At 41.2% G+C, this 14,543-nt stretch overlaps 1 protein-coding gene across 2 annotated transcripts in view; it reads right to left on the bottom strand.

The window, feature by feature from the left end:
• Window positions 1–8,613, bottom strand: part of LOC124861931 (prolactin receptor-like) — a 58,261-nt gene extending 49,648 nt beyond the window's left edge. For both annotated transcript variants that reach the window (XM_047355919.1, XM_047355920.1), the window contains exon 1: window positions 8,293–8,613. In XM_047355919.1, the coding sequence (XP_047211875.1) occupies window positions 8,293–8,516 (224 nt within the window). In that variant the 5' untranslated portion in view covers window positions 8,517–8,613. The remainder of the gene's footprint in view (window positions 1–8,292) is intronic.
• Window positions 8,614–14,543: the final 5,930 nt, after the last annotated feature.

The raw sequence follows: 14,543 nt of genomic DNA, 5'->3' as shown, positions 1-14,543 counted from the left end.
ACATTTCATCTAACCAGAACCGAGACCGAACTTTCATGATCCATGCAGCTTGTTGAGACAGTTTCATTTATTGAACCTTAGGTCAACTTTTGCATGAGTATAGAAATAACGTCTTGGTTTCTGTCGCTGCCATAAGCTACTCTGGAAGGAAATTGTTTCAAAACAAAACCAATAGAGACAGCAGCTTTAGGAACATTTTCCTCATGCAACTAACTCAGAAATATAAAGAAATCAACTGCTTATCTGACGCTAATAATGATTAATAATCAACTAAAGAGCAGGCTGTAAAAAAACGTCCTTTAAAACACCAGATGGGGCTTATTCAAGGAGCGGCTGCTACTTCATCCCTGTGGCATTCCTGCAGGCAAGCAGCTGACCTTTGGCAACAACAATGCTGCTAATTAAACCTTGGCAAACTGACGGACAGCAACGCAGTGCATTTAAAAAGAATCAGAGTGCCAACTTCTCAGCTGACAAGAGCAGAAACGCTTCCAGACGTTTGCATAAAGAACTTAAAATCCTGCATTGACTTTTTATCCAACTTCCACAAAACAAATGCTTCAAATCTGTAATTTTAAAGAGGCTTTATCAAGCAGATTACAGGCACTGTTTGTTGTTTTTCCGCATCGAAAAGTTGAGAAGCAAATAAATAATGACACAAAGTAAAACCAAAATCATTCTGATTGTCATTTTAGCGATTTTTAAAAGTTAAGGAACTAAACCAGCTTAAACTCTCATCTTCTTCTAGTTTTGATCAGAACCAAATGCAAATGGTCCTTTGGGGTTGCTAACATAAAAAGGAGTGCTTTGAGAGATACTCTGAAAAATGGGGACGTCCAAGGAACTCTGTAAAAATTAGAGAACCAGAACAAGTTGGGAAAGTCTTTGGGGACCATTTTGAAACAACCGCACCTTCAGACATCATAGGTTTCAAAAGCTGCTTGATATTCAGATGTGTCGCCACTCTGTGAAGGTCAACCTAAACGTTCCCCGTCAGATGAACTGGAAACTGCTGGAACACCAGAAATACAAACAACTGCCAAGCATGGGGGTGGGACCATCATGCTGTGGGCAGTTTAGCTGCCAGTTTTGCTGGGGATTCTTTTAATGTTTTTTGTGGCAGTAGTGGGCTTTATTTTCTCGTTTTTCCAACAGTAAGTTGAGAGGAAACGGGTGTAGAGAGGGGGAAGACCTGTAGCAAAGGTCGCAGGGGCCGGGAGCCGAACCCACGACAGCTGCATCGAGGACCGAAGCCTCTGAATATGGGTCGTACGTTTTATCCCTGTGTGTGATTTAATGTCAAGTGTACATGCCCAGAGTATTACCAAGCGTTCACATTACACTGACACAGATCAATGTAGCATTAGAGGCCGCTGCACTGGTCATGTACTGGAAAAACACCAGTAATATGATCTGGTTCCTAGCCCGGGTTTGGGCTCAATAACGTGGGCATTACGCAACAGGCCCACACTGTTTCCAACCTCAAACAGTTCCCATTTCAGCTTGTGTGCTGTGACAAACATTAAAAGTCCACAAATCACCAAGAGAACAACAGCTTCGTCCACAAAGTCATGACAAAGCCACAATAAAACATTTAATGGAGACGATCAAAGCTCAGTGAACGCTTCCCAGCAACTGGTGGCTTTGGTAATTCTGCCAATTTATTTCCAGATGACACAAACCAGAGCCTGTGAAGCCAAGCAAACAACTTCATATCGTCCCAGATTACATTCACTTAACTGTACTTTGTGGCCATGGCCATCATGTGCAGATGGAGCGGCGATAAGTCTTATCTGGAGGATGGACACCCCTCTGCAGCTCTGCAGAGCATTCACACGACGGGGATCCCAGATATGAGCAGACAGCAGCGTTCGATCAGCTGGGAGTCACATGCCAGGTCCGCTGTAAACACAACACTGTTATGTAACCTGAACATGAACATGCTCTGAGGCTAATTACTGCAGGGAGGCCTCGTATCAGGGCCTGGTTGATGAAAACAAGGTGGGAGATCACCTGAAGATTGGATAGGAGCTCATTTAATAATCAGCTGCAGAGATTATTGTAGATCCAACAGATTGTGTGCCGACGTTAAAGCAGATGATGTTAACTCAACACACTTTTAGAATCAGGAAGTCATTAAATCATGCCCTGCAGGTCCTGCAGAAAGGACTGAGGAGACCAGAAGCCTCTGACTGACGGGTGGCGTGCCGTCAGCTGCCATCATGCACCTGCTCTGCTCTCCGTCATGGAGAGGAGGTTGGTGCCTGTCAAAGGGAACATGTTTCAGTCGTTGCCGCTGCTTTATCTAAGGAAGGAACGCTGCATTCCTCTCTGTTCGGCCTTGGGAGCTCAACCTAAAGCCATGGACACAAGAATACTGTGATCTCATGAGGGCCTGGTAAAAGACCAGTTTGAATAAATTATTAAAATACCTAAATAAAAATTATATTTACACCTATGATGAGTGGATGCAAACTAAATCCCAAAATATTAACAAAAACAAAAAAAGAAAATGTCTGCTTCTTAGGTTTTATGTTTTATCCCCAAATGCTTTTAGAGTTGTTTAAATTATTGATGTTTTGTAATCTTTCTCCAATGATTAGTTCCAACTCGGCAGCCAAAAGAAAAGCATATTTTGTTTGATTTAAACAGCATTTTCATAGCAGGAGTTTGCAGAAGTACGTTAAAGCTGAATATTCATGGCTTATTTTACATGTTTTGCAGCTTGAGAGACGTAGCTGTAAATTTGCCGTGTTTGGTCCATGAAAACAAGCGTGAGAACTTTCTACCCAAGCCTCTCCTGCTTTGACTTGTGCTTGAAGTGCTTCTCACAGCATTAACACCTTCTGCATTAAAATCACACCTGATGAGGTCGGCCGGTCATCGGAGTGGGACTCGGGGTGGAGAGTGAAGCCCGAAGACATCACCTGTCATAGTGCAGAAAGGATTGACAGGTGAAGGTATCGCAGCTAGCTGTTTGGTGAAGTAATTTCTGCATATTTCTACTTTTGGAAAAGTTAAAAGTTGCTAAAAGTGTCCTTGCAAAGCTCTGGTACTTCCAGAAGACTGTGTTGAACATTTGAACAGAATGAAAAGTTAGTGATTCTATTTCCATCACTTAGTGTACCTCCACACTGGATGAAGACTACCCTACAGCCTGACCCAATATGGAGAACCTCCTTTAGCGTAAAGACCAGCACAAGTTTTTTTACCAACCCTGAGCACCTGTCCTACATCTTCACCAGTGACTATAACTCTGAGGCACATTCTCATGACGATCCTATCACACACAGCCAAGACTGCACCACTTTCTGGGCAAAACCAGGAAAATCTGACTCCATCATGGTAATGTAAGCCCAGTCCTGCTTTAAACTCCAAACAACCAAGCCATATCATGGCTAAGTATTTACCCCGCTCCACCCAGGACCCCAATACGGTGCCACCAAAACCTTGGAATGCATCGAGCTTTGAGGACCTTTACTTCTCCAGACGATGTGAGAACCAAGGTAAGGTGGGACTTAAAGCTCTGATGGGACTGCTGTGAGTCTCTTTTGGACTACTTTACATGAACGAGTCCAATCTTATTAGTATACAATTACTAATTAGCATCAGAACCTTTTTGGTGTTTTATTGCTTCCCTGTCTGTAGCGAGGGATATGAGGAACCAGCTACCTTGTCTGGTTAAGGTTGTTCCTGACTCTCAGTGTTCAGACGTAAATTGAACCTATGGCTGTAGATATTACACCCCAGACCCCAGGAGCTGTAGGATCAGGTCAGAACAAGACCAATGTTGCATCAGGGGAAGAAATAATCAAGGTTAGATGCACTGCGAGGACCAGCAGCCTCGGCTTGTTGCCAAACGGATCAGTTTCTCCTTCAACTGTTTGCTTGTGATGTTGACTTAAAGATTTGCTGCCTCAAGTGGTCATCATACGAGACCTCAACAGGGCCAATCGGTTCTTTCAGAGCCAGCCGATCGGACATTGCCAGACATTTAAAAAGGAAACCCATCACTCCAGAGCAGATGGGACAGGCGAGCTTTAGCCTCCTCTCCTGTTTTTATCCACCATGTGAGGACAACTAGATTATCTCTGCTTTTAGACATTTCACCCCACAGGCAAACAAGATGCCTCCGGCAAGAAAGATGAATGTGTGGCGGTAAAGGCCACATGACACAATAATGCCTATAGATCCAAATATGTGGCTAAATGGATTTTCCACTTCAGACAGCAGGAAACATAAGCAGAGAAACAGAACATTCCTGTAGATAACAGGAAATTCCCTGCTGTTCCAAACATCCATTGAATAATAAATATATTTAAAAAATGAAGAAATCCAACCATAAGATGTTTGTTGTGTTGGGTTGGAGTTTGTTTAAACTTTTAAACTGTTATAGATCCTCAGACATGGAACATGAGGCAGAAGTTCATTTTCCTCTGCTCTAATCTGCTGATTTTAAACCTTCTCTATCTTTACATTGCTTTATGTCTCAGAGGGGTCCTCTGTTTTCCTCCGTTAGCTTTGTCTTCTTCATTTAAAGTGGGTTTAAATCACTATTAGAGCAAATTACCAGGTCCTAGTAAAGCACCTGAATGCACTGATTCCTCTCCATACGAGGCATTAATGGGCCGGTTCCTGTTTAACCTTTTTTGCACCACATCCTCTAAAGGATCCTCAGAGTCTCCTCCAGCTGTATGTCATCTAACGTAGCACTGCCTCTCCCCCACCTGTTGCAAGCTGATAGTCATCTGTGTATGACTACCTAATGAGCAGCTGGTTTTCCACAGCTGGTCATATCTTGGAGACTAGATGAGAGCCACCATGACTCAACTGAAGGTAACACAGTTTGAAAGCAAACACAACAATCTATAGGAGTTAGCATGGCTAACGCTAAAATAAACAGCCTTCTATAGGCTAATTCACAAGCTAACAACAGCTCATCAGACTACTTGTCTGCTATTTTTGCAGTTACCAGTTATCAAACCGCCTCTTATTTAGTTGACACACCCAGCTGACTGACAGCTAGCAGCAACAAGTAGGGGAGGGTTAGTGCTACTTTAGGCTACATCCAACTGGAGAAAACTCTGCAGCATCTTTGTCATTCTCAGTTTAAACTGGACACAAAACAGATAATGTAACATTTCTGTATTCTACTCAGACAAGTCACTATTTTGGCTAACAAAAGGAAAAGATCAAATAGATGTCTATAAATCGGTTGACCAATCAGACAAGAGAGAGTTCTTAAAGAGACAGGAGCACGACCAAAGTGTTTTACATAGAAAGATAAGGAAAGGTAAGATAAGATAAGGTTCTGCCGTTTGATAGACATCAAGCATTATTTCTTAAATCCAGCATTAAATTAGGAATCCAACTGCTCCTGAAAGATACAGATTTCTAGTTGTCTTTGAGGTCTCATCTACTCATTCTGATTCTGGAATCTAAGGAATAAAAAAAGGAAGAGGAAAAATCTCTTACAAGTTATCTGATGGAGAAAACAGTCTAAAATCAAACAGAAAACGTAAAAAAAAAAAAAAAAAAACAATCACACCTTTATTCCCATTTATGCATCTGCCCCTAATCTTCAACTCATTTTTATTCAACTACAAAAAGTTCTCCAAAGTCTTGCTGTTGGCTGGTGCATTTATAGACTGAAAATAGTCTATTTTGTAGTTTTGATGCGAGTATGAAGCTAAGAGTCGGATCAGAGTCAATAAGGGTAAAATCTGCCAGGATTTCAATTCAAAACAAGCCAACATGCCTGCAGTAAGACATCTTTGGGCAATAAATGATTAAACTTTTCATTCGCATAACAAATGGTCTGCCTCGGTGTGGTTTGATCTGAATGTTGGAAATTTAAAGTTAACTGGAATAAAGGTGAGCTCTGCAGGACAACATCGGATGGCTTTAAATATACAGGTCCTTCTCAAAATATTAGCATATTGTGATAAAGTTCATTATTTTCCATAATGTAATGATGAAAATTTAACATTCATATATTTTAGATTCATTGCACACTAACTGAAATATTTCAGGTCTTTTATTGTCTTAATACGGATGATTTTGGCATACAGCTCATGAAAACTCAAAATTCCTATCTCACAAAATTAGCATATTTCATCCGACCAATAAAAGAAAAGTGTTTTTAATACAAAAAAACATCAACCTTCAAATAATCATGTACAGTTATGCACTCAATACTTGGTCGGGAATCCTTTGGCAGAAATGACTGCTTCAATGCGGCGTGGCATGGAGGCAATCAGCCTGTGGCACTGCTGAGGTCTTATGGAGGCCCGGGATGCTTCGATAGCGACCTTTAGCTCATCCAGAGTGTTGGGTCTTGAGTCTCTCAACGTTCTCTTCACAATATCCCACAGATTCTCTATGGGGTTCAGGTCAGGAGAGTTGGCAGGCCAATTGAGCACAGTGATACCATGGTCAGTAAACCATTTACCAGTGGTTTTGGCACTGTGAGTAGGTGCCTGGTCGTGCTGAAAAATGAAATCTTCATCTCCATAAAGCTTTTCAGCAGATGGAAGCATGAAGTGCTCCAAAATCTCCTGATAGCTAGCTGCATTGACCCTGCCCTTGATAAAACACAGTGGACCAACACCAGCAGCTGACATGGCACCCCAGACCATCACTGACTGTGGGTACTTTACACTGGACTTCTGGCATTTTGGCATTTCCTTCTCCCCAGTCTTCCTCCAGACTCTGGCACCTTGATTTCCAAATGACATGCAGAATTTGCTTTCATCCGAAAAAAGTACTTTGGACCACTGAGCAACAGTCCATTGCTGCTTCTCTGTAGCCCAGGTCAGGTGCTTCTGCCGCTGTTTCTTGTTCAAAAGTGGCTTGACCTGGGGAATGCGGCACCTGTAGCCCATTTCCTGCACACGCCTGTGCACGGTGGCTCTGGATGTTTCTACTCCAGACTCAGTCCACTGCTTCCGCAGGTCCCCCAAGGTCTGGAATTGGCCCTTCTCCACAATCTTCCTCAGGGTCCGGTCACCTCTTTTCATTGTGCAGCGTTTTCTGACACACTTTTTCCTTCCCACAGACTTCCCACTGAGGTGCCTTGATACAGCACTCTGGGAACAGCCTATTTGTTCAGAAATTTCTTTCTGTGTCTTACCCTCTTGCTTGAGGGTGTCAATAGTGGCCTTCTGGATAGCAGTCAGGTCGGCAGTCTTACCCATGATTGGGGTTTTGAGTGATGAACCAGGCTGGGAGTTTTAAAGGCCTCAGGAATTTTTTGCAGGTGTTTAGAGTTAACTTGTTGATTCAGATGATTAGGTTCATAGCTCGTTTAGAGACCCTTTTAATGATATGCTAATTTTGTGAGATAGGAATTTTGGGTTTTCATGAGCTGTATGCCAAAATCATCCGTATTAAGACAATAAAAGACCTGAAATATTTCAGTTAGTGTGCAATGAATCTAAAATATATGAATGTTAAATTTTCATCATTACATTATGGAAAATAATGAACTTTATCACAATATGCTAATATTTTGAGAAGGACCTGTATAGATCCCTGAGTAACAAGGAGGAGAAACATCTTTGAAGTCCAGCAGCTGCAGTTCAGAGACGAGGAAGGTATTGAAATGACTAAAAAGCACACATTAGACGGATCAAAGTAAATTAAAGATGTCTTCATGCTGTTTAAAGGAAACTCCACACAGATCTTCATATTTTGCCGCTCGTTGCTGAAGCGGCGTCCAGCTCTGAATGCTGATGCAGCTATAAAACATCTTCACGGAGTTCAGAGCGCCACAGGTAGAAAACTGTTTATCTGAGTGTTTTAAAGGAGCTTGCATCCAGGCTGCCTGCTGAAACCTCTAACCAACACAGGAAAGCTCTTCTCCCTGCAGCACCACTGTGCAATAAGCCACCTGCTTGTGTTAAAAGTTAAACATGCAGCTTGTATAAACTTTGCACTCTGAAAAACAAATAACAGAACACATTTTGCATGTTTTTGTTGCACAAAACTGTGCAAAATATTATAAATGCACGCATAAATTGGCTGATAATTAAACTGAACATTTAAAGCATGAATAGGCTTAATAAAAGGAAAAGGAACATTTGCAGCAGCAGGAGCAGCTCTTCAGATCCCAGCTCATACAGATTTAATCTGATTAAAACAGCCGTTTCTAACCTTCTGTCTCCGTTTGTCCTCCTGCAGTAAATCTGTTTTATGGTTCTTCTTTTAAGTTTAACTGAACTCTGAAGGATCAACTTCTGACCGAGGAGGCGCACCTGTGCAGCAGATTAGACAGACAGGAATCCGTTTTACCTGAAGCTCCTGCAAAACGCTTTCAGAGCCTCCTTCTCGGGCTCAGTGCAGCCTGCAGCCCGCTCCACGGTTCTGAGCGGCCGGGGCAGCCCGTCGGTGTACAGCCGCTGCTCCTGGAGAGGTCGGTGCTGCTCATTCAGCTGCTGCCAACGGAAAAAGAGGAGTCTTTCTGAGCCTCCCCCTCCCGCAGTAAGGAGTTTTGCCTCCACCTGATCACGCGTCATCCGCCAAGCACCAACTGGAGCTCCTGCCCCTCCACTTACCCTGCAGGCTGTGGAGCGGCGGGTGGAGCTCCGTCAGCGGCCCGATAAGCGTTCTGACTGGGCGGAGAACAACTAAAGCTGCCTGATAAGCACCCGAAGGGCACCGCACAAGTACTATATAATTTAATTCAGTTTATTTATATAGCGCCAATTCACAGCCCCTGTTGTCTCAAGGCACTTTACAAAGCCAATTCATTCGACTCATGCATATTTCAAGTCAATTACATTCTAATTGTTCCTAATTATCAAACAGTGCAGTCAAGTTTAGTATATTATAATAATTGGTTAACAATTTAAGAAAACCCAGCAGATTGCATGGAGTCAGTGACTTGCAGCATTCACTCCTGGGTGAGCATGTAGGACAGTGGAAAGGAAAACTACCATTTAACGGGAAAAAAAAACATCCAGCAGAACACACAAAGAAACACAAAAGTACTGATCCAGGAGTACTTTCAATGTGAAAGAAAAGTAGAATGTTAAAGATAGTAGTAGCTTCTCTAGTTGCTTCATCAAAGAAAGACAGCTAAGCAGATAAATCAGCCAGTTTTCAAGGCTAGAGGATGAAAGAAATCACATGAAGTTAGTCACAGCAAAAGCTCAACCAATAGCTAGGGCAGAGACAGGGTTAAACACTGAAAGACAGTATCATCTCTAGAAGGAGAACATAAAAAATGGAGAGTAGTAGGAGAAAATAGCAGAGTGAGGCAAAGTGGTCATTATGTCCTCCAGCAGCCTAAGCCTATAGCAGCATAACTACAAAGATAGTTCAAGATAACCTAAGCCACTCTAACTATAAGTTTTATCAAAAAGGAAAGTTTTTAGCCTAGCCTTTACGGTAGACAGGTTGTCTGCCTCACGGACTCAAACTGGGAGGTGGTTCCACAGAAACCAAAAGATCTACCTTCCAGATACTAAATTTGCATGTTTTCCTACAGATCTTCCGCTCAGAAACTTGCAGTAAAAACACAGACAAGGAGTATGAAACTGAAATGAGTCGATTTTAGCATCAAACACAGATAAGTTCTAATTTTATTTAATCATCTGATTATATTTTAAATAAAAACATATAGTCACCAGCAATAAGCCCCCCAAAACTTAACTAGCAAATTCATCCTGTGATGTCAGAGCCCATAATGGGCTATGTCATACTGCCCAGGGCAGCCACAGAGGGGTGGGATATGAATAATTAGAAATTTAAAGGTTATCTTCAGTTACATCCTTAATTATACTACTATTGTTTATTTCTCTACACTGCATATGCCTGATGATGCTGAACTTATTTGGTTTGTAGCTAATAATTTGGTGCCAAATGTAAGGGTATTTTTTAAGAGGTCTGTCTATCTGTAGTTTAAAATCTTAAATATTTAGACTGGTCAGACCTCAACTGGATTATTCTTTACTAAACTGAGATTATTAAAAAAGAACAGTTTGAGTTTTATAAAACGTTCCTTTAAGTTTTGAAAACACACAAAAGAGAGATTTTTCAGGGCATTCTTGGCTTTGTACCATTGTACTTGAACTCATCTGTGTTTGACCTAAAAAGCAGGAAATCCACTAATATTTCAATTTGACATTTTGCATTTTAAAACAAAAACAGGTAACAACTTGGTTTATGATGAGAACAACAAATTGAAAAACAGACATGGACCGACCCGATAAAACAATTACAAGATTTTCATTTTGAAAAGAAGTACATAAAAAATATACAATATTATTATTTTTGTTTTTTCATTGTATGATTAGATATGTATACATTTTTATGATAAAGACATAAAATCACGGTTGAAGAGAAATCAAATCACTGTCATGGCCTTAATCCACATATATTTTAAATGATGAACGTAAATGGACTGAATTTATATAGCGTTTTCCATTTACACCGACCACTAAAAGGTTTGAGATTATTTCCCACTCTGTAAAAAAAAAAAAAAAAAACTATCACAGTTTCAGCTTTAGTTTGTTTTGCTGATTCTGTAAATAACTGGGGGAAAAAAACCACCCATACAGCAAACCACCTTCCACACTGTGTGCACGGGACTCAAATGGGTCTGTCATAGTAGGTGTTGGTCTCCAGAATTTCCTCAGAGAACAACCTTTTGGGTTGTTATATCAATGTTTTTAACTCAGATCTGTTCTTCAGTTTGGGTACACTTGTGTTCTGTTCAGCTGCAGAAAACTCCTCAAGCTGCATGTTGAAAACCCCACTAGGTCTCCAGAAAATTTGGCAAGGAGAATAATAAGGAGAATCATGTCAAACTAAAATGCTCAGACTTTATTTTCCTACATCAACCATAAGTCCTGTCAGCAGTTCCAAAACAACCGCGTCAGCCGCTACGACAGGTGGGAATAATCGCTGAGCTCACAGGATAATCTAGCTCCAACATGAATGCACGACCAGATGAAAAATTAGGTTCTCAGATGGATCCGGAATCTGCATTAACCAATGAGATCATGATGACCGATTGACATTTCCACAGTCAGTGATGATAAGGAGATGTATTGATGCAAAGTCTGCAAATTTGCTGACGATAAAGTGTTATTTTAAGATGATAATGCATCTGTTTACCAAACAAAAAACATTCGATTTCTTCTTCAGGAATGGCAGATCAAATCAAAGGCGTGACCAGCACACAGCTCTATGTCCAGCTGGACCCTATTAAGGGAAAATGGACAATCTGGTCTGGGACAAGGCTTCATTCTGCAACAAAGTACTGGTTGGGATGCCTACAAATCAGACTGCAAAGGGCACCAGAGTAAGCAGTGCCAGCTTGAAGATGATTTCTTACGACTAACTTCAAAAGTAACAAATATATCCTATATAAAGCCATCACAGCTTTCAAGAGGTTATCCATTCTGCAGCAGAGCTCACACAATGTGTGAAGAACCACTGACCTCAGATCAGTGTGATGTCTGCCTCACGGAGACACACATTTAATCACTCTGAGAAGCAGCTAGCCTTGTTTCAGGACTCTCCTTAATCACAGCCTCTTCACCCACGTTTAACCAGCAAGAAGAGCATGACTGCTCCCCATAGCCGAGGGGCATGAGTCAAATTAAGCAGAGAGCATCTTCCTCTGAATGATTCATCCAACAGATTCAGATCAGGAGATCCAGCCTTGGGGAAAATCAAGCAGCTAAATGCAAGCTGATGGGACAGGAGCTCTGCTGGCGGCCGACTGGCTGCAACACGGATGCGATACACATGAGAGCACTTAAAACTGTGTTATACTCAAGCCTTGGTTTGGGATGGATAGCAGTCGACATAAATACTTCCACTTACATAGAAATAAAGCAGATTAGCAGTGAAACTCTAAGAGCAGACCAGGAAAGCAAAAGCAGTTGGACTTCATTTCTGTCCACAGATGCGGCTCTAACATGGTTAGATCACAGTGTTGTGAAGATGTGTTTATTTCACTTACACTTTCACTTACTTCTCTGTCATACCTCAGAGTTTCAGATCATTAAAGTTATTCTAATATCAGACAAAAATAACCTGTATAAATTCAAAGAGCATCTCCAAAAAGAGATTTGAAAGAAGGTCATTGACATCCATCAGTCAGGAAAGGGTTTCCAAGCCAAAACTAAGGCTTCGGTACTCTGGAGAACCACAGCGAGAGCCATAATCCACAAATGGAGGAAACATGAAACACTTGTGAACCTTACCAAGAATGGTGAGCCTACCTAAATTACTCAAAGAGTGCATCATTCAGGAGGTCACGGAAGAGTCCTGAACAACATCTAAAGCTCTGCAGATCTTACTCCCTCAATTAAGGTCAGAGTTCACTATTTTACAACAATAAATAGAGACTGGGCAAAAATGGCCTCCATGGGAAAGTTCCAAGGCCAGAACCACTGCTGCCCCAAAAGAACACAAAGATCTATATCAAGTTTACCAATAAAAACGTAGTAAAGATCCCAAAGAGTTATTTTTGGGAAGTTTTTGTCCCATTGCATCTGGTGTAAAATTAACACAGATTTAAAAAAATTAAACATCATGCCTAAAATTAAACATAGTGGTGGTAGAATTATGGTCTGGGGCTGCTTTGCTGCTTTAGGACCCAAACAACTTGCTGTAATTGATGGAACCATGGATTATGTTCTTTACCAGAAGATCCAGGTAGAGAATGTCTGATCATCAGTTTGTGATCTTCCACTAAAGCATTAGGTTCTGCAGAAGGACAATGATCTAAAATAAATCAGAAAGTCCACTTCAGAATTGCTCAAAAAGGAAAGAAAATACAGACTTGGTGTGGCCTAGTCAAAGCCTTAGATTTAAATCTAATCAAGATGCTGTGAAGTGACCTTAAACAGGTTGTTCATGCTGAGAAAACCTCATGTGTTCGAATTAAAACAATTCAGCAAAGCAGAGAGGGTCAAAGTCCTCGACAGTGATGTAAAAGACTCATTAGCAGCTATCACAATTGCTTGATGTCAGTTGTTGTTGGCAAGGGTGGAACAACCAGTTAAAAGATTTAGGGTGTAAATACTTTTTCCCATAGAGCCAGGTTGGTTTGGAACGATTTTCCTTATTTAATAAAATTAATAATTTTTGGAAAACTTGATAAGTATATTTATCTTTCTGTAGACAGACGTTTGAGCACTGAACCAGCTGCCAAGCATGGAGGTGGTCGCATCATGCTGTAGATTTGTTTCCTTGACAGTGGTACAGGTGTGTTGCAAAGTGATCGGGAATCAGCAGCTGGATAATTAGAAAACCTGGACACAGCTGATCCCAAACACATGTCCCAACTTTTTTTTTGACTAGATCACCCAGCCCAACGTTAAACTGGAAAGGCTTTTCCCAAAGTTCTAACCTCAACCCAAATTTGTGGCGAGGTCCGTGACAGAAAGCTGAGCATATTTAATGAGCTCCACCAATCCTGCCAGTGGTCAAAAAACATCCAGAATGATCCCAGAAGCTTAATGGTAATGGTTATAAAAACCCTGTGGTTGATGTCCTCAAAACTGTAAGACTCAATAAATAATTATCCTAAAAATGAATAATTTGTTCTGTTGTGGATCATTTTGTGTAAACGTTCAAGGATTGCCTCATCCTGGTTGAACTTTCACATTTCTTTTGCAATATCTTCAGTTTTAGCCTTGGAATATCGGTGGACGAGGCTACTGCAGTGTTGTTCCAGGACACTTTCTTCTTCTCCTTGAGCCGTTTTATATCACCATGTTGTTGTGTGTTTCCTGAGGGCGGAAGTGGCGACAACAGAGAGTGAAGTGGGATCTCGGGGGGCAGCCTTAATGGAAACACAGAACACGGAGACACGGAGAGAGTCCATGGACTTTCCTCTCTCACAGAAAGCTCTCTGCTGCAGTGTCTTGCAGGTGTAACAGGAAAAAGCAGCACAACAGCTCACTTTTTGATTGTGCGTTGTGAAATGGGTCGGCAGTGATGTCACAGTTGCTATGCAACAGATTTAATCCCCCTTCTCTCAGATTAGGAAGGGAAAAAAATCACTGTAAAGCCTTTTGTCTAGATTACACCCTGATGTGATGGTTTCACTCGTTGTCGCAGGTTTTACTGGTACCATATGCTTGTCTGCTCACACCAGGGCTCACCTTTGACCTCTTTTTTGAACTCCACAGAAATTAAAAATAACATAAGAGGCTTATTTTACTTGAACCTGAAATCAAAAAGAGCTTCATTATTATTTAACAGTGAAGAGTTTGGAAGATGGGGAAGCAGCTGTAGTTGCTGCCTCATTCATGGGAACATGGCATCAAATATGCATATCTCTATCCATTGCGTCTGAAAGTCCACTGATTTTATTTTAATATTTATCTCAGAAAAAACTAAAAAATATAACATCTGAAGTGTGGATTGGGTGAATTTTAGGTGAGAGGTCTTCATTTGGATCTACTGAACAGCTGCAGATCTATATTCATAATATTATAATAAGTATTTAATAAAGTATTTTTGAATTGAATTGAATCTCCTGGTGATGGAAGCACACTCTCTGCGCCTCCACCAGCATT

Source organism: Girardinichthys multiradiatus, chromosome 24, assembly GCF_021462225.1.
Source record: "Girardinichthys multiradiatus isolate DD_20200921_A chromosome 24, DD_fGirMul_XY1, whole genome shotgun sequence".
In the NCBI taxonomy this organism is placed as follows: domain Eukaryota; kingdom Metazoa; phylum Chordata; class Actinopteri; order Cyprinodontiformes; family Goodeidae; genus Girardinichthys; species Girardinichthys multiradiatus.
Note: the sequence above shows the minus strand (reverse complement) of the source record. Positions and strands in the feature narration are given on the sequence as shown.